The 25,379-nt window shown below is 42.1% G+C and overlaps 1 protein-coding gene across 1 annotated transcript in view; it reads right to left on the bottom strand.

Moving 5' to 3' along the window:
• The window catches only part of dock4b (dedicator of cytokinesis 4b), a gene marked incomplete in the record, with an annotated part of 144,040 nt that overhangs the window by 59,831 nt on the left and 58,830 nt on the right, over positions 1 to 25,379 (bottom strand). The window contains 10 exon segments of the mRNA XM_025007753.2: positions 1,251 to 1,404; positions 2,581 to 2,687; positions 4,047 to 4,209; positions 4,608 to 4,732; positions 8,222 to 8,347; positions 13,773 to 13,861; positions 14,460 to 14,592; positions 14,691 to 14,751; positions 14,879 to 14,960; positions 21,987 to 22,138. Coding sequence (XP_024863521.1) covers positions 1,251 to 1,404; positions 2,581 to 2,687; positions 4,047 to 4,209; positions 4,608 to 4,732; positions 8,222 to 8,347; positions 13,773 to 13,861; positions 14,460 to 14,592; positions 14,691 to 14,751; positions 14,879 to 14,960; positions 21,987 to 22,138 — 1,192 coding nt within the window.

Raw genomic sequence — 25,379 nt, 5'->3', positions numbered from 1 at the left:
TTAAGAAGAAAGTCTTTCAATTGTCTCTTGACTTTCTGAAGCGTGTCTTTTCACAACTGTAGCAGTCAAATTTGAGCGCGTACGGCTGTGCACATCGCTTGTCTAAAAATACTGTATGTCTCTAATATACCTTCTTTTTTTATATTTTCAAACTCAGCAATATTTCTATAATCAGTCGCCCAAACAACAACGGATACGTTCGTGCAACCGAATTATGGTCGGAGCTGATGTATTATTTCATTTTCTACTTGTTGCTTGCATCATCAACCTAAATGTTATTTACTTGTGACACATAATGAAACAAGTAATAAAATCAGCCTGTTCCGACCTATTTTTCCTCGCCCTTTGCTTTAGAGCGCATGAGCAAACTGTGAAGAGGTCACCGGAGGCTCTCCATGCAGCCCTCAAAGTCTGCAAACGAAAACAAACCAACCTAAAATAAACCAAAAATGAGAATTTATGAATCTGAGGTGCACTTTTAGCTAGGGATGGACATTTTAGGCAAAAACCCTCTTCAGATCTGCTGTTTTACATTCCCTATGAGCTCACCCTTAACCATAGTTTCCACTTCATAACCCTTTCAAAATAAACTACGGTGGCAGAAACAGACGCTTGGACCATCTGAGTTGTTTTTCTTTTGACTGTCGCATTAATTCTCTGAATATACCTGCTTTAATTAAGCTTCAAATACAGGAAAATCTCTTGGCCTTGACTGCTGTCAGCTGAGTGGACTGTCTATGAAGTGAACAAAAACAGGCCTCGTAGTCTTTTTGTGAGGTTAGGAATGTCTGTGCTTTAAGCTGGGAGAACCAGACAAAACATAAATGATAGAAATAATAAAAGAGACCAAAACGCTGCTTTTTTTTTTTTTAAACGAAGATTTGCCCCAGCAGTCATGCGGTCGTGCAAGAAAATCGGTGCAAACCATTCGTTGTCAGCTTCAGTTAGGCTGGAGTAGCCCCGATTATGGCAACACGGATATTAGATTTTCTGATAAAAGCTTGAGCTAAGTTGACCTGAGAAAGATCGGTGACTGTATGGGGTCTCTCTGAAGACAAAAGGCAGATGTTACTGGGTAATAACAGCTTTTTTTGTCCCAACACAAATGGTCTTTACCAGTTGAATTATTTTACTTCCTTCGTTCAGACATCTTGATCACTCAGATTCGTCTATTTTTGGACTGCCGTCTTTGCGAAGCAGCCAAACCACCCCAACAGGAAACGAACCCAAACGTCAACGGAGCAGTTTACCGTTCTGCGTCAGCTTGGTGGAACAGAGGAAGCTGGTGATCCAGAAAGACTCCTTGGTGGCTTTCAGCGTCTGATTGTTGGATGGCAGATTGGCCTTGGAAAACGGCAGCTTCAGGTAGCGCGAACAGTCTGCCAGGCTGGTGTTCTCCTCACACTGAGGAGACAGAAGAAAATACAGCTTATAATATGCTGTTACTGCAGTCATTTGAAACATAAGGCTGCACCGACTTTCCAGACATAATTCTGTCCTATCTTTGGAGTTGAAGCGTCTTGATGCTTCTAGATGAATATTCAGCCTGATGATGAAGCAACAAAAGTCACCGATGAAAGCCTGGTGAGGATTTCATGGGGCAGCCTTGATGTGCCGTACAGCTGAAGCTGTTTAAAATCCAAAGCCACCACACAGTTTGGACTGATTCTTCCAAGTCTATTTCGGGTCTGAGCAGAAACTAGGCCATGCCAGCTTCATTGAGCTTTTCAACAGCCCTCCATCTGGCATCACAACGGGCCTTCACCCCCTTAACTTGGCTAAAAAAAAGTTGTCCTCTAAAATCGCCAGGAATGGCTTTTAGGGATTGGTAGACAAAATCTTGCATCTGGATAAGAAAGGAGTACAATTAAAAAAAAAAAAAAAAAAGGGCTTTTGTTTCTCTACGTCGCTGAAAATCTCCCCAGCAATAAAACGTATGAATGCCCTCCATGTTTCTCTGTGCTCCATGGAGGAGCAGGTTTGCGCACACACCCTTCGTCTGTGGCCAGGGATCCAGTCTGCAATTATTCTGGATTACACACAAGACAGCACTGCAGTAGCTTTTAGCCAAAGATACTCGTTTTGTTTGCTTCGGTCTTTAAAAGTGTCAAACGTCAAATGGAGAAATACAGCAGACGAGTCGTTGGAAAATGGACGTAATAGTCATCTGCAAGCAAACAGATGTACGCCGGCTCTCGCGAATGTAAATACGAATGTTAAGCAAGTGGGCATTGCTGATTGGGCTGTAATGGAGGGATGTGAGCCGTTCATCAGCCGGCGGAGCCACACTGTATGATAAGACACACGTGTGCTGTTTGCCATTTAGAGGAGACGATTTACATAATTATATACAGCGTGTATGATCTCCTTTGAAGTACTCTTGGCAACACCTGTGCAAAACAGTTCAATCAGTCAAGAGCCTTTAAGCCGCAAATTACAGAAAAAAAATTGGAAGATGAAGATTAACCGAATATAAGCAAACAAATACTTTGCCAAGGACTCGGTCCTTTTCAGTTCCGTGTTTCTCTGGCAAAGTCTTGGTTGTGAGGGCACGCAGTTATTATTTTTTTTTTTTTTTACCTTATGGATAATGAGCTCATGGATGCCATCTGGCAGAGTCCTGCCATCTTCCTGCATCAGAGGAACAAAGGAGTAGCCGAACAGTTTCTTCTCTCCTTTGTCTTTAGCTGTCAAACAACAACACATGAGCATTAGTCCAAAATAGACAAGAACAGGCTGCAAGTAAACAAAGTAAAAGGCTTCAGTACAATCAATCAGCACCAACTCAACAATGTTGGTTTGAGAAAATGAAATAATTCGTTTTTTTGTTTATTTTTGTGAACTGGGGCTGCTTCGCAACATTGGCTGAATAAAATCAGAAGCCTGCTGATCCTTTAACACAAGAAGGACGTTGGAATGAGGAAAATATGTTCGTGTAGATTCTCAGGGATCCATGACAGGACTGGACATCTTTTTTTTTTGGCTTTTGAAGATGTAAAGTTTCTCATCCAACCTGAAAAGTGCAGCTTTCCGGTGCTTTGTTTATGCGGGCTGAACTCACATGCAAATCACTCTTTCTGCACTGACTCCTGAGGGCCGTTAGGGACTTTGCTGGCCTCGTCCAGGTGAGAGATGTTTCAGTCCCACGCACAAAGACCCTAACGACTTAACAAGGAAGGGGAGGGAGAGGATTTGATTTGCATGAGTTCAGCTCCCATAAATGGAGCGCCTCACTCCTGGCTAAAAACTTGAAACTCTACTTTTCACTTTGGATTGAGAAACATCATCAAAAAACAAGAAAAGAAGTCCCATCACTTTTTTTTTTAATCCTAGGATTTTAGAATGAAGACTAATGCTATCAGGACCTACTTTACTTTAGAGCAAATTTTCAGGAATATGAACTTTCTATTTTGCTTTATAGGAAAAAAGGAGCTTCCCCCAATGGTTTGGAGCTTTTGGATCTCACATACAACTTTGTCACTTTGGTGTCACCACAGGTCTAAATTAGAATGGTAACAGGGTGCCCTTGGGTGGCAATACCAGCATTGACAGCAGTAATAAGGCTACTACAGCTACTGCATGCAGTCACAGAGCCTCCTGGCTCGGCAGCAACAATAATAATATCGGCTCATTACGAGAGAAGACGCTCTGCCATGTCTCTGTAAGCCAAGAAAAAAAAAAGATCAGATAGTGAAAGGGATATTTCTTTAATCTCGTTTAAAAATAAAAAGTTGGACAAAGACGCGGTGTTATGAAACTGCTTTTTACGAGGTTACACTTGTACATTTGGGCACAGTCTGTTGGGAAGGGAGCGCTGTGTGAGGGAATGAGATCATTCATGCGAGAAAAAAAGCGACTGCCGGCACTTTTTTTTTTTTCTTTTCCCCCAGACAGGCACAGTGATCAGTGATGGGTGCAAAGGACTGAGCAAACTAGTAAATGAGATGGCATTCAATATCATTCAGCAGAATAAAACTGGTTTATGAACAGTGAGGAAAGGGTAGAAACCCGGGCACCGTGAGTAAAAATGTCCTACTGTCACTTACTAGAGCAATGCCGGAACTCGAAGCGGACGTGCGATCCTCGAAACATATCGACCGGGATGGGCAGTTTAATCTGCTCGGCCCAGCGGGGGCTGTTGTTGTGGTACAACACCAACGAGTGGTACTCGTCCCCACCTGGTTCACCCGAGCCGGCGACCATGTAACTCTGAAAGACGGCGAGAAAAGGAGTTGAGGAGGTGAAAGAGCGAACCAAACAAAAGGCAATAAAGTGACACAGACGAGGCTGACAGGAGTGTGTGTGTGTGTGTGTGTGTGTGTGTGTGTGTGTCAGGGGGGGTTATGTGCCGTGCGGTGCCAGCGGTACTGGCAGCAGAGCTATATTTGACTCCATTTTTTCTTCAAGGCCAACGCAGTAGAGGAAACCACAGAGGCAGAATGTCACATTGCAGAACCAGACATGGGCAACACATCTGAGAGACACTTAGCTCTCATCTGGATAAGTCATTTTTAAACGACAAGCTGTGCCACAAAACCTAAAAGAACCTAAAACCGCTGGCGTTTAATGATTCGGACAGACATTTCAGATAGATCCAGAGCATTTACCTTAAGGATTTGTCCGTCAACATCCAGCACATAGACTGTGATCTCCACGTTTCGAGCCACGCTCTTCCCACCCTTTTCAAACTCTCCTTTCTCGAGCGTGATGTAAAGGTCATTTCTCATCTCTCCTGCAGAGACAGCAAAGCAAAAAAAAAAAAAGGCCAGGAGGCATTGATTATGCATGCAATCAAATAATGAACACTCAGCATTTCTTTTTTGGTGGAATATGTTACGGCTGGGATGGACAGCTTTAGTGTCGGTGGTATTTTATGGTATATTTTATGCAGACATGATACACAGCCCAGAGCAATGACATTTGAGTGCATTTAAAACCAGATTTATAAAGAAAGGTGTAATCTGATATAATCTATAATCACATTAAACTGCTCTTTTGATGGTAATTCAACAAGCTCTGATAAAAATACAAACAAACCACAGTATTTTAACTTTCAATTCTTAAAAAAAATAAATAAATCACCCGTGAACCTTAATCCCTTCAGATAAGACATGTAATGCTGTTTTATTCCATTATTTGAGGTCTAAAGAACTGAAAAAGGTACATATTTATTTCCTCGTAAAGTACTTTTTGCTCCCAGTTTTGCTGTCCATTTCCACAGATAAAGTTGAACCAGTCGCCTCGTCAACAACAGGCTGCATGCCCAAGGATACCTGCTAAATAACCTCAGAGATAAATGGCAGTATTGTCAGTGTGGGTTGGATCTTTGATTTATTTTGAGTTTTGGTTACTCAGTTGAGTCACGTTCTTAGTTTTGTTCTGATTGTTGCTACAACAGCTCCTTGCTCACCTGTCTCCTGTTTGTAATCAGCACACCTGCTCGTCAGTTACTAATCACCACTCCCACTACATACTGTATAATCCAGGGTGACTCAAAGACTTTTGTCCAACCAGTTATACGTGCTAACACCATGCTAAATGCATATAACTGTATGTGATACACAGAAAATTGCTTTCCATCATTGCAGAAGAAACAACCTTGATGACATCACTGGCTCTATAGGCGTCCTTAAGGGGTGTTCCATTTTGTCGTTGAATATTTTTAGCTCATGTCTTTGAATTAGGAGGCATACGGATAGGGCTAACAATAGGAAATGGTGTCACATCTGTTTACCTAAAGATGCAATAGTAGCAATAGATGGTGTCTCGACTTCTGGACGGGGTGTCCGATTTCACAGGGAGATTTTTGGACACAGACCCCTTGCGACTTCAAATAAAAAGACTAAAATAGCCTCAATTTCTGAGTCTTCAGGTTAGTCTCCCACTCTTTAACAAGTCTTCAACAACACCTAATGAAAAGAATCCTGGAGCTAATGGCTTTTTTCTTCTATTTACCCTGTACAATATATAATGACTGTGCCAGACATACATTTATTTCCTTCTGCAGATGAAGTATCAACTATGCAAGGCATACTGGGTAGAAAACAGGAAAGGGTTGCCAGGTTTGCCAGCCAGGCTTAAAAATTCGAAACTTCTAAACCACACAGTGTGTGAGTGTGAGCGCTCATCATATCTCTGTCACAAGGGTCAACATTGGCTTTCTGTGTGTAACAACAGAAACCATGGCAACATGAAACGCTCTATATAAACCCGTACTGTATACTTACTTCACACACACACTTATACAGACGCAGAGAGGGAGGCTGAAACACACAGGGATGTTGTTTTATGTATAAAACAACAAAGAAACAGGACGTAGGGAAGGAAGGGGTACAGAAGCCTGACAAAGACAAAAAGCACTCTAGTTTGTGCAAAAGATAATGAGAAAAAATGTACAGTCAGTCAGATACAAATCTAGAAAATGAGCATTTAAAAAAAGAGAAAGAGCGGCTTTCCTTTGCCCAAGGGGAGACTTACACCAGAAGAAAGAGTGAGAGCACTCAGCTTTAAGGGTTTGCAGCCAGACAAAGACAATGGAAGAGATGGCGAACATAAATCTGTTAGTGAGGCCCTGGGGTGGCACCGTCTGCGGTCCTCTTTATTCAACAGACCAGACAGGATTCCAGGTTTATTTAAAAAATCTTTTCTGTCAATGAGCAGCCCCCTCGTGTCCCGCTTTCACAAAAACAAGACCAAAAAGAAAATTCGTACAGGGCTTTCCCTCTCTACTTTTCCTCCTACATATGTAAAACGGATCATGTACCTGTTTCGTCTCCCGTTTCATCTCGCAGCCAAGTGCTTGTGCATTTGTTACCAAGGCAACAAGACCCCATCCAGCTAAGCCTCGGGGTCTCTGTGGGGGTTTGTGTCATTTACAGTGGCAGCTATTTTCAAGACAACGTCAATGTTTCATCTTTAGGAGGGCTTCCCCCCAATTGAAATTGAAATTTTATGAAATGTAAACATAGGAGGGCGTTAACAAGACAATTACAGAGGGCAGAGGTCAACATGCAGAGAACGTCACTTAAAGAACAGTGGCACTGACTTTATGCCTCCTGACTCAGGTGACACAAAAGCCTCGAAGCTCATTGTTTGAATGCTGGTCACGCTGGCTGCCTGCCCACCTTTTTAGGACATGTCAGGTAGGAAATAGGTGTTTTTATGTTTTTACAAGAGGCAGAAGCATAAAATGCAGGCATAAAAATAAAGGAGGAAGTAGTCAGTGTCTCATAAATTAGATGATAAGAGGGTCTTCATTTGTTGTTGGTTTATTATGCTTTTTTTCTTGTTGAAAACCGCTTCTTTGCAGATGGTCCCATTTCCAGTTAAAACGAATTATGACTGTGGCAAATGATATCCATCATTGTGTGCAACGTAACATTTTACAATGTGCTATGTTACAATGCGAGGCGATGTGATACGTTGCAATACAATGAGATGTGATACAATATGTTATATCGTCCCTTTGGGGAATTTTGTTTTGGACATACTGTTATTCCATCCCAAAAGTACCAGGAGGGGTTTTCAGCCCTCCTCACCACCTCCATGGCACACTGTACCAGACACTGCATTTTGGAGTTTGTCTATGCAGAAAACTTTCCGTACTATTCTCACATCTCATACCTGATAATATTCTCCGCCATGACCCGACAAACCAAACATTGTTTTCTAATTGACACCAAACCCTTTTTCGTGATTGTCTCCTGCCCTGCATTTGGGTGTACACAACCTCTAGCTCAACGTGTGCTGGGTAAAGCATCTCAATGAATAGCGGCTTAAGGAATGAACAGATGGAATGATACAATTCCAACGACAAAAAGCAAACGTGGCACGGAAAAATATAACTAATGTGTCGGAAAAGTAAAAGATGAACGTGTGAATGGGGAAACTGTTCGAGGATTAAGTGACTACTTAATCAAAAGCGTGACGATGTCATGGTATCTTTGTTAGTGTGCTATTTCCTGTTGAACCAGGACAGCGAGGAAGCATCTGCTGTAAACAAATGGGACTTTGGTTAAGAAGAGAAAAACAATTTGATGGATCATGTGAATTTTACATACATTATCTTGGAACCTCGCGGCTAAGAAATTGGCTCATTATCTCTTTGCTCTTGCGTGGAAAAGCACAAAATAATTATAATGGGTCTGTTTCTGTTTCCTTATTTCAAGGGCAATGATGGGCGAAAGACTTGGAGAGACAGCTGGGAAATCGGGTTTCATACCTGGCATGATGATGTCAGAGAAGCCCAGTTTCCTGGTGATGCACACGCCCCGGGTGAAGAGGCCCATGTACTCCCGCCTTAGTTGCTCGATGTCCCCGTGGAGGAGCTGGAGAGCCACAGCCAGGCCTAAAATATGAGATAATGACAACATTCAAAGCCTGGAATAACATTCTTACAAGGCCACAACATTGCTTTGGGTTTTTTTTCTCAGTTTCTCCCTGCCAATGCTACTCAATAAAGAGCTGAAAATACATCCCAAACTCTATTGTCAACACAATAAACAGCCATGTATTGGTGAGCTGAGAAATGAGGAACTCAAAAGGGCAGATCTCAAGTTTTATTACAGCTGCATGGTCCAGCTAACCAGATGATTACAGGTATAAATCAGCCAACAGCAACATTTACCATATAGAGAGCAAGATGGAAAAAAAACTTGAGCAGACAATGAGTCATTCCCTGCTCTTTATTAGGAGGAAATATTACATAAAGGCAACTGTCTCAAATCCATGCGCAATACATTCAAATGTCAGCGGCAGTAAATTAAAGCACCCAGCTGTAGCTGCTGAGCTGCGGACACAACATCGATGATCAGTCTAGCCACAAGTCGAACAGACCCACTACTTAAATCGGAAAATTCTTATAATTGCAGCTATAACATCAGCGTGTCAAAAAAAAAAAAAAAATGCAATTTGGTCCGACGGGTGAAAAAGCGAGACCGCAGCTTAGCATTTACAGGTGGATGAAAACAAATTATGCCATTTTATTTAACATATAATAGAAAAACCAGACGTTACACGCTGTGTGCTGACAATGAGCTACCAAGACTGACAAGACACCAGAAAATACCATAAAACACAGAGCTGAACTTACCAAACTTGGCTAAAAGCAGACATCTATTCAATGTCTAGATCTGGTTTAAGACATCTTGTTAACTTTAAGCCCAAATTCTGATAGATTTTAGCCTAGATAAAGGCATATTATATTATTTTTAGAAGTCTTTTTCAACCCCAAAATGCTTAGAAGGCAATTAAAGCTAAAAATACATCTATTTAAAATCTGTTTGCGGTTTATGATAAGGGGAGGAAAAGTCGACAGAGGTGTCAGGTAAAAGAAGTGTAATGATGGTAATAATTATTGTTATGAAAGGGCTCTGATGGGACTTAAGGAAGCAGAAAACAGGCAACATTAGAGAGGTTTATTGATATATTGTTTGCTACAAAGACACAGAAAGGCAAAAAGAAGTCTTCCCCACTTTTAAACTGGTCAGTAAACGGCACATCTTACAAAAAGCTTGTTTTATCTTCACGCTGGGTCTGCGACTTGGATAATGCTTCACAAATTATTGTAATAAACCTACTCTGAGAGACCCATTTTCAGTGGCTTCAAGGGACCCTTTTCTCTGAGTATATCAGGGGTGAGAGTAAAGATTACAGCAAAGCAATTAATGTTAAATCTGATAAAAAGCAACACCAAGTCAGGATTCAGAAACTAGATGTCTCACATGGTTTGTCTTTAGATTTGCCCACGGGAGACTGCAGTTCTTCAAATGGCCACTAGAGGCAGGCTCAGTGTTAAAACCCTTAACCTACCAAGAAGGTAGGTCAGTTTATTTGCCTGTTAGCACCATTTTTTAGCAACTGCACAAATAAAATCCCTGTTTTTGAATTATATTAAAATGGTTTTACCTAAAAGGGCTTAAAGTCCATGGGGTTTGCCTTTTTTGTCCTCTCAGATTTATCTGGCAAAAGATTTCTTTATGTGATTTATTGACTAAATGCATAGGCAGAGATATTGTAATCGCAAAAGTGTGCATCTCCTTAACATGATTTACATTTTACATAATTAAAAAATAAGTTTGCACCTATAACCACAGGGTGCCATCATTAAGACAATATCAAAAAAGTCTAATACTCGCCCTTTAATGATAAACCAGCCTTTGGCTCTTATACATGTAAACTGAACACAGTCAGGCTTGATAAGCTAACTGTTAGGAAAACAAGCTGCACCACATTTCTGCCTGGTAGATGCAGCTGAGGCTGACAAAAACACCCTCAACCTTTGGTGTTCTCAGCCCACCCAAGCTGCCTCTTCACAAACTTTAAAAAAAAAAAACAGACAGAGAGAGAGAAAAACAAAATCTCAGAAAACAAAACCGAGGGAGCTGTCGCAGCCTCTTCTGTGATGCCTACGCGTGCATGCGGACGTGGGAGCTGAATTATCTACCTGACTCATGCACAGAGAAATTCTTATGAAATCCCTTCTGTGGTTCACTGGGTGCATGTAAACAAATCTCCACTCGAGCCCCTCTACTGGCTGCTGAATTCAATCACCCCTAAAGCTCATGTGACCCTAAACCGCTCACATACAGAAACGGAATAAATAGAAGCTTATCATGAGGCTGCAAGAGAAGAAAGGAAATTCTGCACACTGTTTTTACTCCTTGGCTTCTAATATGAGACTTCTTCGGCTGGTGTTTTGACCCTTTTAGCTTTAACAAGTCAGTTTCAGCTTCCGGAACAACATTCGGCGGCGATTCGGCACTCGGCGTTGATGCAGAAAATGCCGTTTCTCAGTCTTTGAGAAGAGCGTGCCCCTCTTAGCCATCGGGCATCACTTAACGAGAGACGCACACACCGAAATCTGTTAAACGCTGAGAAGGGTCCACTGCAACAATAACGGCGCGTTATCTTCATGCATTATCTCCAATTCCACGGGTTGGGCAGAGTGTTATCTGTGGCAATATGGCTAGTCGGCGGCGGCAGGAAGGAGGAGCAAAAAAAAAAAGAGCTGAAATCTACAAGAAAACTGATTAAGATTTTTGCCGCGAGTTCGATATGAGATAACAGCAGGAGGGAGCTGTGAGAAATTAAGTAAATGGTTGCTTAATATTCCCTTTTCACTGCCAAGCCGGGGCTTTATCAGAAATCGCTCATCTTCCCACCCAAATTGGACGCCGTTCGGACAGCTCGGTCTGCGTTTAATCGCTCGGTGTCGGTCAGCTCGGCCGTCACGTTGCTTCACACCCGACCCGGTTGGTGATAACGGAATGGGCCCGGGCTGTCTTGACTTCTCTGCGAGAAGCGACTGGTCATCTGAGGGCAGGCATGAAGACGACTCACAGAGATTCTTGCAGATTTTTGCAAATCTGCCCCGCCTGAAACAATTTTAAACTTTCTCTGTGAAGCAGAACGTTATTTCTCCAGGAATAAAAATGCCTACGGTAATAACCTAGACTAATATGATTTTTTTTCTTTTATTAGGAACAGGGTCATTTAGCAGTAGGATTTCTATAAAACACAATAAAAGCACAATATCAAACACTGTTACTCTAAAGCCTCCATAACTCCCATTTTTTGACCCTTTAAAGCCACTAATGTACTCTGATGACGTGAGCAGAATTATCTTCATGACCCAAGGCCACAAGGTGAAGGTGGGTGATAATGTTTTTGCCCATATCTTGTGTTTGTTACTAAAACATCATATCAATAACTGGTTACCTTTTCGAGCAAGTTGGACTCAAAATGGCCGCAACTCATTTATTTCTTACAGAAATTGACCTGAAATTTGGTAACATTGTAGCTGAGAGTCATTGTCAACACATTAGAGTCAACCCTGTTTGTTTGTTAGCAAAATATCTCATGAACCACCAAACGAATTTCAATGAAACCTTCAGGAAAACTTGATTGGATGTACGTCTACAACTGATGAACTTCTAGTGTCAACCCAAATAAAGATGGCCGTCACAGGTTATTGACCTTAGCCAACACAAAAATGACTATAGCTCAGGTAAATTTCCACATATTAGGCTAAAATGTGGCGTAGCAGCAGTAGTAGCTTAGAGTCACTCTCAACACTTCCTCTGAGCGCTAACACATCTCATAAGAGCTTATAAATATCCCATGAGATTTAGAGGCTGGACCCAAAATGGCTCCAATGCAATCATTTCTTAACATGACACGACCTTAGCCTAAAACCCCGGCATAAAGGTTGGTGGGTGACATGCATTCCTTTAAGGAAAACAAATCCAAGTATTACTCAGTTGCATCTACACTAACACTGATACAACCCTGTGTTATTTCATTTCAGTCAAGGGATTCAAAATGGTGCCACCTCCCAATAACTCTACCTCCTCTACCTTGTTGTTATTTTTCCCTTCTGAACAATAAAAAAAACGATTAATATAAAAATGACATGTCATTAGCTCTAAGTTGTCATATCCACCTTTTTTTTTTCTGTCAAGATGATACTACGCAATAAGATTTGGTACAAAACAATGAAATCTAACATAATAGATTTTATTTACCCTGAGAGAAATTTGTTCTGAAACGAACGTCGTCCAAATAGCTGCCTTGAAAAAGATTAATGAACATAATTAGTAGAGCTTGAAGGAACACGTATTGTAAAGTTTTAAATAAAGGTTTCACACCTGATGTTTTGGGATGACTCTCCGCTACAATCCCACTAAATCAGTTTGTGTTTGCTAAGCTCAATTAGCTGTGGCAGCCATCTTGAATAAGGCTGAGTCAGCATAAAAAGTGTCACTAAAAGCCCACGCTCCCGATTATTTCTGAAGTTTTCTCTTCTTTTCCCAAGCTGTTTTAAACTGATTTTTCTCTTAAATCTGTTCCAGTGATTACACGTTTCCTCATACGTGTGTCAGTGGATATTTTTAGGTTCACTTCTGGTGCTCTTTCTAGTTTTAGTTCTGTATTTTCAATGCTGTTTTGTTTTTCTTTCTAGTTCTTAATTTGTATGAAATCCCTGTTTTGGTCAATTTCTTCCCCTCATGAAATGGCTTTTAGAGGTGATACAGCAACACAGAAGTGACTGCACTTGGTGTTCCCACTTCTGCTGCGTATTAATATTATTATTTTTTTTCTTAGTGCACAGAAATCTGGATCTCACTGCAGAGCAAATCTCCTCATATGACACATGATTTTTCTTTGACATTCGAGGGACTGAACGTTCCGTTCCTCCACCGACCTGTTGCTATGGGAAACTGCTGATGCTTGTTGTTCGGCATGATGCGGCTACAGCTATTTATATAAACCATCTGAGTGCAAATGCAATCGCAGGTTTCCTGCAGACGCAAGCGTGTTAAAACGCATGTGCCCCCCCCCTCCACCACCCCAAAGAGGAACCCGAATGCTGAAAGAACAGAAGTGACGGGAAAACGACAGACGCTGATGACAAAACTGAGCTGCTAAGTTTGTTATTAGAACACGGGTGTTGTGAAAGAAACTGCTTGGGCTTTTAAAGTTGTTCCCTGATATCGTAAATGTGGAACAAAGTGAATCGGTTAAAGACCTAGCATTCCTTGAAGGAATGCACATTGTCCGCTTCTTTTATGCTAGGATATTATACCATGAATTACGATATGATACAATATGCTGTGATCCATCCATCCATCTTCTTTTACCTGCTTCTGGATAGGTTGACCCTGAACAGGACGTGAATAAAATATTTTTCCTTTCAGGACATACATTTATTCTAGACACATTGCTTTCCCAAAAGAAAACAAACATCAACATAAAAACTGTTTGGTTCTTACCAGTGTTGGATCCAGATAAGTTGTACCTGGAGTTGGCCTTTTTGATGATGTTCTCGTGGATTTGGTACCATTCACTCTCTGTGTTGCACCTTGGATAAAAACACAAAACATAGAAACTTGTAAAGCAGCTGGAACACAATCGATGCGGTGACTAAGTCTCAGTGGACTTTAACTTCATGAGGTCATTTCTAGTTCAGCTGGTAAATAATAACATCAGATTTTCTGCACAAAGCCAATTACAACCTGTTTTATTTGGGGTTTTTTTTTGAGCGTGCATAAATATACAGACAGTTGGTGAATTTTTAACCCTATTTTATTTGACCAGTCAGTTTTTCCATTTATAATTTAGGCCAAACTATGATAACAATAACTTTTTGGAGCCTTAAAGGCATCACCACTGCACAAAGCTTTCTCTGCCTAATCTCAGCTAATTTGAACACAAAAATGGCTGCAACTTTTATCAATACAGAGTTAAAATATGAGCTGGTCGTCGCTGAGAGTCATCCCCAACACCAGCTCTGATTGCAAACTGACCGCAGGGCAACTTTGCTTTGAACTATTAAAGAAAGCTGCTTGTTAGCAAAATATTTAGGCAGTATGCATTCCTTCAAGGAGTGCTGAGCCTTTAATTTGAAAGGATTTCGAAACAAAACATAAAAAAAATATAAAATTTTTGCAGCAACTTACGCATAAACCTTGAGCAGGTGGTCGTCCTTGGAGTCAGCAGTGAGAAGATCGGCGATGCTGACGACAGCGCAGCCAAATGGCCGCCTGTACTGCACGCTGCACGTGTTCTTCTTCTCTCCTGCTCCCATCCTCCCTGCAGAACACGCACAGAGGCACCCATAACAAGAACAGCCCTGTTAGAAAAGCCCAAAGTGTGTAAAAAAGCGCTCAAGAGAAGAAAGATACTCCCACCTATCCTTATGATGTGTACAATAATGTAGACATCTTTTCGTAGATCGCTGCTTCCCAAATCCTGAAGCACAAAACAAAACATCCTTCAGTTAAATCACTTTTAGTTTACAGCACGGCAGCAACACTAAAGCTTTAAATTGCTCCCCTGTCAAGTTTGTTTCAAACAAAAAGCCACGTTCGCCACTCACCACAAACAGCGTGCATTGTCTTTCTGTCTTCTCCGGCCACTTGGGCAAGCCGCTCTTATTCAGCCTGACAAAGAACCTTTCACTGTACGGGGGAGGGGACAGAGAGAGAGAAACGAGCGAGGTCAGGAGCGACGGCCGCGTGTCACACGCAAGTAAACAACCATGTCCGAGTTACTGCGAGCGGGGAGAGGATGACGACTAGAAACAATGTCAGAAATGTCAAACGCTGAGCTGTGGGCACCGGAGGAGTCGCGTCGAAAGTTCAGACTGCGCCCCGACCCCGTCTGAAACGCTATATGAGACAGGAGAAAGACGGGCAGCAAAAGGAGACGGAAAGAAGATTAAAGCCTGAACAAAAATCTCTAATACGGATCGCATAAAATCTGACAAGTGACATGTGGCTCCTCTATGGCTGAGTGAAAGTGTGATTCCTCTCTGAGATGCCGGCTGTCATGGAAAACAGCTGAAATGTACAACCTCAATAAAAGAACCGGTGGCAGTGACGGGCAGCACAAAGGTGACGGTGTCAAACTGAAACAGAGAACCTGAGACATTCTAATGAGCTTAAAGCTGATGAAGGCCAAAAAGTGAAGGAAATGTGAGATTTATAGAACCACTTTGTGTTGTATTACACCATTCTGCCGTTCCTCGAGAGACCTACTTAGGATGGATCTAACAGGCTTGGTGGGCTATTCTATTAAAAGTCAAGTCAAGCTTTATTTATAAAGTGCATTTCATTTAAAGGAGCCCAATCTGCTTTCCAATGAAAACATAAAATGTGGAAAAACTGAAAAAAAGGCAAAAAAAAAAGTGAGTTTGGATTTATAGACTCGTTCACACAAACATACAGACCCATTCATCCACACAGAACATAAAAGTGCTAATGCAGAACACATAAATAATAAAAAACTTAAGATCTCAAAGCCATATTTTCCATTTCATTGGCGTGCAAATACAGACAGCAGCGTCCCGTGATTTAAAAAAGGTGCAAAGTATGACTAAGTTATCATAGTTATCATGGTTAGCCTGAAAAGGAGTAACAGATTCGGACTGGTTGAGAGCTAGAATCATGAAATTGTCTAGAAGTTTCCCCTTATCTTTAATCTTTGTCTTCAGCTGATGGATGCTTTCCTCAAGTCGCTGGGACTCTGAACCATGACTCCCGCTAGCAGAGCGACTGAACAGAGCACGCCACCATCTTCTCCCCCCTGTCACAAGCTCCAACAGCCGCAGTTCGATGATTTACTCAAAGGTTACTCCCATTACTCTCGACAGGAAGGTACAAGCTTAGCTAAGATGGAAGGTACAAACTTTAAAACCCAGAGCCATGATACTGCCATCACTACTTTGTTGGGTTGCTTGATTGGTATGAAAAAGGGGGATGCTGAGAATTTGTTTTTTATCAACAAACTTTTTTTACTTTGTGATCAAACAATTCAGTTTTCAGATCATCTGATCAGAATATGATACTTCTTGTGATCTAGAAATCTTTCAGTTTGAGCTGCTTTTTAGTGAGGGATGACTTTGGTTTGACCACTCTACCAGAAAAAAACCTGATAGGTGGAAACAGACAATTGACCTGCTGTGAGATTTTCCCATCTCCACAAAGAAACCTAATCTATTGTGACGATTGGCTTGAAGGCTCTTTCTTCCCATCACTGATTCTAGCAGAGTGTCCAAGTCGAGGGAAACTCTGTGACTTTTGTAGCTCTCATCCCAACACAAAGGGCTCAAATGCTGGCACGTCAAAGATACAATCCAGGACAAACAAGTCTCTTTTTTTAAATATAATTTAACCAGAGCAACAACAGATCAGCAGACAGACACTGAAAATCTGACAAAAAAACTAAAGGAAACTGATAACTGAATGACAGTAGGTGTGCTGATTACTATCAGAAAACAGGTGGTAGGTGAGCATCTCAAACAATAGCAAGTGAGAAATTCTGGCTTGTATAACCATAACAAGAACAAAACCAAGAGCAGGATTTAATCAAATAATCTAACTGGCAATCACGAAACAACAGGAAACCCAACAAAAAGACTCAAAACACTAAACAAAAATCATGAACGAGAGACTCGGACAGGGGTGGCCAACCATGGTCCTCGAGGGCCACCATCCTGCATGTTTTACTTGTTTCTCTGCTCCAACACACCTGATTCAGTAGTTTAATCACCTCTCCATGTTCTGCAGAAGCCTGTTAATCACCCATTGATTCAAATCAGGTGTGTTGGAGCAGAGAAACAAGTAAAACATGCAGGATGGTGGCCCTCAAGGACCAGGATTGGACACCCCTGGACGAGGAGGGTGTCCACACAAGAAAATTTTTTTCTGACTATGCAAAAAAAAAAAAAAACTTTTTTTTTCAGCTTTTTGTCCACATGGAACAGAATGTTAGAAGCCCCCAAAAGGGTATTTTTTTGAAAATCTTGAAATGCCACCTTTGCATTTTCATGTAGATAGTCAAAACGTGACCTTTTAAAAAAATGATGATATCATAGCTTCACCTCTAATCTAACCTACAAACTGAGGGCGTCCTCCTTTTCCTTTTATGTTTACATTTTGCAGCTAGCATGAAAGCTTTATGTGCATCCTACATGTCTTGTTTCCTGTTTGGTATATTTTCCGTGGCAGAGTAGTAACTCCACATTCTGGCCTGGCAGAGCTATTAAAGGGTTTTGACTCGTTTTTTGGTGTTTTCATCTGGATGATGATGAGATTTCTAGAAATGGTGCTGCATTCACGAGAATATTTTTAGAAATGACAATGAAAAGTAGCATTTTTGTGCAGAAAAGACCTCATAAACTCAGCTACGTAGTCAAATTGGATCTAAATACTTCAATAAATTCAAAACAACACTAAACAATTTGGGAAGAAAAGCACACCATTTAAAAAAAGAGCCTAAACTTGGTTTACGGTGAGTTTAAAGCATAACAAACAAACAGAAAATTTTGCATTTCTCTCAACTCTGCACACAGCAAATAGTTGAACGTAGTGGCGAAAACTAAGAGCTGCTTTATGAAGCAGAATCAACCATCTAACAACTCTGGCCTCAAATGTCCCCCCTCCCTCCAACACTTTGAAAATGAATGTCATGCAGAAACAGAAAGGACGGACCCTGATTGCCTTTTCGCTCTCTTTGTACGTCGCCCTCCCTCCCTGTCTACGCTGCATGCTTTAAGCGGGACAGCGGAGACATCCTGCTGGGCCCCTCTCGTCCTGGCTGGCGAGCTAAGGCCTAATCCAGTTAGGTGACTTTCACAGTCTGCAGATAAGCAGAGAGAGAAAACCTTGTAATTCACCAGCGCCCGACAATGAGCCAAGTCGGCTAGCTGCGCCATCTAAAGCAGGGTCCCATTCAGGCAAGAGCGGCATTCGCCCTAACAGCTTTTATTTAACTTCATGCTGCAGCTACCCAAAGATTAGGATGTTTTATAACAGGCTGCGCTATTAAAAACTCCAAACACAAGCTCAAAAAACCGTTAGGGTTCCACGATGTAAATAAGAGGCTGCTGCCTTCACTGTAATTCGGTGTATGCTAAATGTAGGGCAGTGGGTGCCCATGCCTGAATTAATTATGTCCCTGATTATTAATTATACAAATGCTTGTGATTTTTCATACATGAATTCCTTCAGTAAAGTTTTCCTTTTATCAGCCATTTCAGGATAACCCAGTTCAATTTGATTTGTTGTCCCTCATTATTAGCTGCTCTCTGGAACTTTCCACGCTTTTTATCCCAACATATGGAGACAGGGCTTTGGGCACGGCACGCCCCCCCCCAAATCCTAATTAGCGCTCTTATTGTTGAAACCCCAACCGCCAATTAACAGCCGCTCTGGTGCAAACACACAAATCTCTCCCTTCTTTAACTCACCCTGCGCCGCCGCCGCCGCCGCTCCCCTGCCTCACAGCTGCAGCGCCAGCTAAGAGGACGAGTGGCCCCTCCCATCCTCACACTTCTACCCCAGCGGGACCTTATCTGACTCTATCACAGCTCGCATTAGCATAGCATGAATGGCCGATTTCCCTCCCCTCTGGGCCCTCGTGGCGCTCGCTATTCCCTCTGCTAATATCGATGATTGCATTAGGGAGCTGTGAGCTCAGCCGATGAGGGATGCTGGGATGGGGAGCAACTGACATGTAAAATGCCAGATATATTAACTGCCAAACCCCCTCCACTGACCAAAAAGAAAGCCTAAATGTGACACTAAAGGCTTGCCCATTCGTCACAGCAGCCTTAAAAAACGGGTACAAAATCAATTTATATTGATTGTTCGTTAAAAAAAACTTGCTAATTCTTTTGGGAAGAATGTGTTTGTAGGGTGTAAAAGGTTGAACTGTGTTTGGGCTTGCTCTGGAACACCCTCAAACAAGAGGATGTGTGTGAACACGGTGTAATCTCGACAGCGTGCATGTGTCTGCCGCTTGACAAGGAGTCTCTATTGAGCCCGTGAAGCTGCATGGTGGCTGCTCGCGTTGGCATGGCGCAGAGACAACAGGTCAGACCCCCATCTGCTCTCACACAAGCCCCACCAGCACAGAGCGGAGCAGCGGCGTGGCATCCTGCCAGCCGGCTTGTGTTAATGTGTGTGTGTGTCCATGTTTATGTATGTGACCAGGCAGTGAGAGACAACACTGGCGGCCTGCCACAGAGAGAGATTTTCCAAAAAGACAACTGCAAACACACACACACACACACACTTTTTAAAGCTTTTCAAACTCCTTTAAAACTTCTCAAATTTCATCTATAATTACTTAATTTAGGCCCGCTGAGGAGAAGCAGAGCTATGCATGTGCTCATTTTAGGGTTTTCCACAAAAGTGGTTCCAGTACTAGACCAGAGCGGGTGCTAAAGCTCTTTTTTTTGTGGTTCTATAGAAGACAGCTATGACTGGTTTGTTTTTCCTTACCCAGAGAGCCACCTTAAAAGGCATTACGTCACATTAAACAGCTCTTCCACCGAGTCCGACCCTCCCTCTGGTGTATTCTGAGTTTCTGTCTAAGGAACTAGACATTGAGATCGTCTTAAAAACACTTTTTCTTTCATTTAAACAACAACAGGTGTTTGCAAATGACCTTTACGTTGCCAGCCAGTACTTCAGACTGCAATGTATAAATGGCGCTGCCCATGGGAGTTACAACTGCCTTTGTTAAAAGAAACCACAGGAAGAGGAGCATCAATGAGCCCATATGAGTCCAGTGCTCGTTCAGCTCCTTAATAATGCTTCAACTTCCGCATTACATCACCGCGTCTAGTTATTAAGATAAGCATAGCTCAACAAATAAGAACATTTGTGTCTGGTTGATTATTTCGCGGCTTCTTGGCATTAAGTCTTATACCCTTAGAAAGCTTGTTTATTTCCCCTAAATGGTGCCACATTTGTAAGGAAAAGGCATTTGTGGGTTGAGCAGCAGACTTGAGTGGATTGCATCCATGAAAAACCAGATCTTCACTGTTGTTTGTTGTCGTTTCTTGAATTGAATAATTAAAGTCCTAGAAAACAAGACATATTGGCAATTTAACAATTTATTCATTTACCAAAAAGGGGTCTCAGGAGCATGAGGAAGTACCAAACCCAGCCACAACAGCCTGGCACCTCCTCTTAAAAGATTTACTGCCAAGAAGCACTGTTACAGGAAATAAATTATCAACCGAACACACATTTCCCTACTTTTTTTCTGCTAAGTTTAATTCAGTGTTTGAAACATGGTGCTCGCATTACTTTTACCAGTCACTGGTTTCTATAATCCTGTCCTAGCCCACAGATGAAAGCGGTTCTTTGCTCTTACCCAACAAAAAGTTTGTTGCAACTGTAGTTTTGTTAAAACTGGTGCTTCTGGTGGTCGAAACCAGAAAAAAAAAAAAAACCTTCAAAGCAAGCTCTGGCTCCGGTCTACCATTGGAACAAGTTCAATAAAAAAAAAAAAATGTATCTACTGTATGTTTTATTCAGTTTGGATAAATTCAGACAAGCTAAATTTCCAAAGCCGCTTGTTTGACACAGCAGGATTTTAACGAGACTCGAGCACACTTCATTTCGTTGCAGAGCGTGTAACTGTTCAGCAGCAACTGCATGACAAAACTCAAGGAGTTCAATCACTCGAGCTCGGCTGACGTACTCCATCTTTCAAAGCAGCGACACGGTGGCGAAGGAAGGGGATGAAGCAGGCAGCTAAAGAGGAAAAGGCGAGAGTTGATTACAATGAGAAGGAAAAAGTTGTTCGAGTGGAACAAAATATGAGAGTGCTGGACAATAATTACCCACTTTAAAATTAAATAAAAGAAGAAAAAAAACATTTTACATGATGATCTTACATGTAAGAGATAAAAGGTGATTGGAGACAATACTTGTGCTAATTAAAAGTGCCTCTCCATTTACTGACACTTGACAGCGTGGAGTTGTGTCGTAAAGGTCTGGGGCAAAGATAACACAATGACACGCAGATTTCTGCAAGATCGGTGTCACAGCTGAGGTGAGAGCTTGTTGAAATTTCATGCAATGTTTAAAGAAACTTGCTGATGGGAAGTCGGTCTGGAGTTCCTGTATGTAGCATAAAGCAATAAAACGATATGTGGCGCCAATATCTCCCTGATTCCTTTGGTGTGAGACTGTGAGGCGGAGAAAATCGTCACTAAAGCATGACTTATCAAGAGAAGTTTCACTGCTGCCTCGCTCGTTTCTTTTTTTTTTTCCCAACCCACTCATTTTCAGCCCCCTCATGTTCCTTCTCCTGATGAAGCCTCTTGTTTGTGATACGAAATGGAATTTCTTCCCTTTGAACTGTGAAACCAGGGAGCTTAAGCACAGTCTCCTTTCAGGGTGACACTCGCGTCAGGAGGATGTGGTGTGCGTGTGCGCGCGTGTGTGTTGACGTGCGAGCGTGCAGACTCCCTGGGTGACGACGGGCTCTTTAATGTGGAGAGCGCAGAGATTTTGATTCGTGAAAATAACACGGCCTTGCCCACTTTAATGAGTCCGAGTGCGCTGTAACAGCCTGCTTCATTGAACGAACGTTCGTGAATAGAGTTGGAGCAGAACCTTCACACCGGACGCACACCGAAAGGTTTCCAGTTCATTTGAATTCATGCCCGTTTGAAAACGCTCTACCTGAGAGGCCGGTTCTCCCGTCCGTCGTAGATGTGAAAGTAGACTTCGAGCTCCTCCCCCAGATTGGCGCTCATCAGACTCTTCACGTGGACAAACAAGTGATGGGTGCTGGCGGGCGCCGCTGTCTCCTTCTTACGGTGGCGATGCTCCATCTGCGGCAGAAAGGAGGAGATCAGGTGACACAAACTGCAGGATTTGCAAGATTATGATTTGCTATGTTGACAATGTTTCATTGTAAATAAAATATAGATTTATTAGATTTGCAAATCATTGCATTCTGTTTTTAATTTACATCTTACACAATGTTCCAAGTTTTCCAAAAGAAAAAAGGTAAAATCATGAATTTTAAACTCCAAAAGCCGGATCAAAGATGAACAAATTCAAATAAAACCAGGGGGGAAATGCATTTAGTTAAATGTCTTTAAATACCAGCCAATCACATCTCAGAGCTGCTGTCTTTAGCATCAAATTTCCAAGTCAAAGATAAATAATATCCCCTTGAGACATCTCCCAACAGAGAGTTATTTTGGTGCAGATTTGCATGTATAACTGAAAAACCCCAAACAGACCCAGATATAGTTTAAGTTGACACAGATCTAGTTAATAAAGCATGTAATTTCGCAGACTGCCAACAGCACTGGGGGGGACATATTTGAAAGTTTCGAGGTGTATTGTTTGACTGTTTGTGGCAGACATGGTGCCAGAGAAACAAATGGAAAACTGGATGCGCTACACAACGAATACTAATGCACAAAAGCTTTCAGTTTTCGTTTTTTGCCTCGGAAAAAAAAGGACTTGCACAGAATGTTATTAAGCATTTTTAGTTTTGAAGCACATACATCGGCTTCATTGTGAAAAAGACACCTTTTTAAAGAACTAATGGTGGTTTAATGTGCGCCCATTTAGCTTAAGCAGTAAAAGCACCTAGACTAACAGAAAACAAAAGTCACATCCTGCTGTGGCCATTACAAGCTAGATTAGGTCGGTCTACCAAAAAAAACCAAAAAAAAAACCGGCCCCATGCAGCATGGCATATTATCATAAATACCCTCAAGATCAGTATTCACATTAGAGCTCTCTTTACAGTTCGGGACGTTCGTCCTACTCGCTGACAATATCTGATAATACAACACACAAAACCCACACATACACACTGAAACGGCAGCAGATGGCCAGGAGAGGCACGGCCAAAACTCGCCTCTCATTCACTTCTGCAATGAAACACGCCGGAGAAGGTCAGGGAAGTAGGGAGGTAAGAGGAAGAAAGACAAAAAAAAGTGACAGCAAAGACACCTAAGTAAAGTAGAGTACGCTAAACGTGGACAATATGTTTAACGTGAAGAACTCCGATTACAAGTAAAAGTTGAGTTTTTAGTGTCAAAATCACACTTCGACATATTCAAGAGTACGCTTCTGTGGGCATCTTCAGGTTATGACCTTCGGCACGCACTGAGGCAATTCATCCAAGTGAGAAGCGGCTGGGATCAGTCTGACTCCACGCTTCTTAACCAGAAGAGGGAGGAATACAAGATAGAAGATACAAGGAGTTTATTGTCACATATACAGTGATAACACGTTCAAACTATGCAATGAAATTCTTGTTTTGCAGCTGAATGCTCTGCCTGGGTCAGGAAAGAATCTCTGCCTCAGGAATGGGAGTTGAAGCATTTTCTTCTCAAGTGATGGTAGGATGGCGCGGAAGACGGACTGATCAAGGAGCTTCTCCAGTTTGTTGTGGTAAAGAAAGGGCTGAGCCATAAGTAAGGCAAAGATCTCAGTTTACTGGTCTGTTTACATTCCAACCTTCGCATATGGTCATAAGGGTTAGATTGTGACCCAATGAATGAGAAAATGGATACACGAGGCAGAACCAGAACTCATTGGAGGGCATATGTGTCCTCTCTGGCCTGGGAACACCTTGGGATCCTCCAGGAGGAGCTGCAGAGCATCACTGGGGAAAGGGAGGACGACATTTGCCTCCTGGACCTGATGATTCTGCAACCCGACCACAGACAAGCTGCAGAAAATGTCACAAAGACTTATTGTTGTGTGACACAACAAAACTGACTGGGCTGAAACTTCAAATAAAAATACAGTTTTATGCCAGTTATACTGTTGGGGAAACGGAACTTTTTCTATTGCATCAAAAGAAACCGCGTTCTTCTAATAAACGGCTCAAAACAATGCGCTTAAAGAACTTAAAATAGGTTCTTTGTTAAGGTTTCTGCAATTTGCAGACAACACTGACTCATTCCTCGAGTTCAAGAGCATTTTATGCTTTAATGATTCATTGGTGTGTTAAGTGGCTTAACAAGCGAAAACCGCATTTCTCTGAAATCAAATAAGCTAAAAGAAATGCTTGGAAACCTTTTACAGACCCCACAGCTAAACAAAGGCATTGTTTTCTGGACAAAATAACAATAGAATGTGTCAGAGAAGGTGTGCTTAAACATGATTTACATGATGAAGTCAAATGAGATAAACAGTGTTTAAGAATACCATATAATGGATGGTATGCTTTAGAAAACAGTTTGCTGTACTGTAAATAGGCAAATGACAAACCATTGACATCCATAAAAATGACACCGCAAATCATTTCGCAACAGCTCTTAACGTGATGAACGTTTCGTTTGGTCCTGACTCTTCTGCCTGACCGAGAAATCCAGAAATAACCAACTGCTGTTAGGGTGATCTAACGACGAGGCACGCCGTCGTTAACAGATCAGCGCTCCGACACAGAGCGGGGCCGAGCGGCTTGTTTTGACGTGAAATGACTAGGTCTGGGGAAAGACCTAATTCATGCAGTGGGATTTCATTACGTGGTTATTTCCAGCGTGTCATTAAGGCCGCCCCGGCGGGAGCAGTGTGTGGTTATGTGACAGCTTCGGCATGACTAGACACAAAGATTAGACACGAGAGCCTGGCAACCCTCCTGCAAGGACGTGATGTTGTGGGAGCAGACCAGAGATGGCTGAACAAAGACGGAATGTGCTCGTTGTCCCAGTGTTCGTTCAGCGATCTCTTTCCGAAACAAGTGGAAAGACGGGTCATGCTAAGGCCACAGGAAAACTACCAGTCCTTTTATATCCTTCCATCCCTCCTTTCTATCCTATATAAGCTTCCTCACATCTCGTTTCTGAGCTTGCGGAAGGATAAACTGTACAGAGAGCGCGTTCGAGGTCACGCCCGAGTTATCTGTCCAACGAAATACCGCAGGTGATGAGTTAATCACAGAAGGATGTGAGATCTGGTCTGCTCAGCTCGAGGTCTGGACTGATCTCAGTCTCCAAGGGGAGAAAACGGGGAAGTTTGACGTTCCGCTGAATTTTATTGTGTGAATGCTTTTAAGCATTCACACCATTGTTTTCCTGTTTCTCTTTATTATCTATTATT

The sequence above is a fragment of the Kryptolebias marmoratus genome, linkage group LG18, assembly GCF_001649575.2.
Source record: "Kryptolebias marmoratus isolate JLee-2015 linkage group LG18, ASM164957v2, whole genome shotgun sequence".
In the NCBI taxonomy this organism is placed as follows: Eukaryota; Metazoa; Chordata; class Actinopteri; order Cyprinodontiformes; family Rivulidae; genus Kryptolebias; species Kryptolebias marmoratus.
Note: the sequence above shows the minus strand (reverse complement) of the source record. Positions and strands in the feature narration are given on the sequence as shown.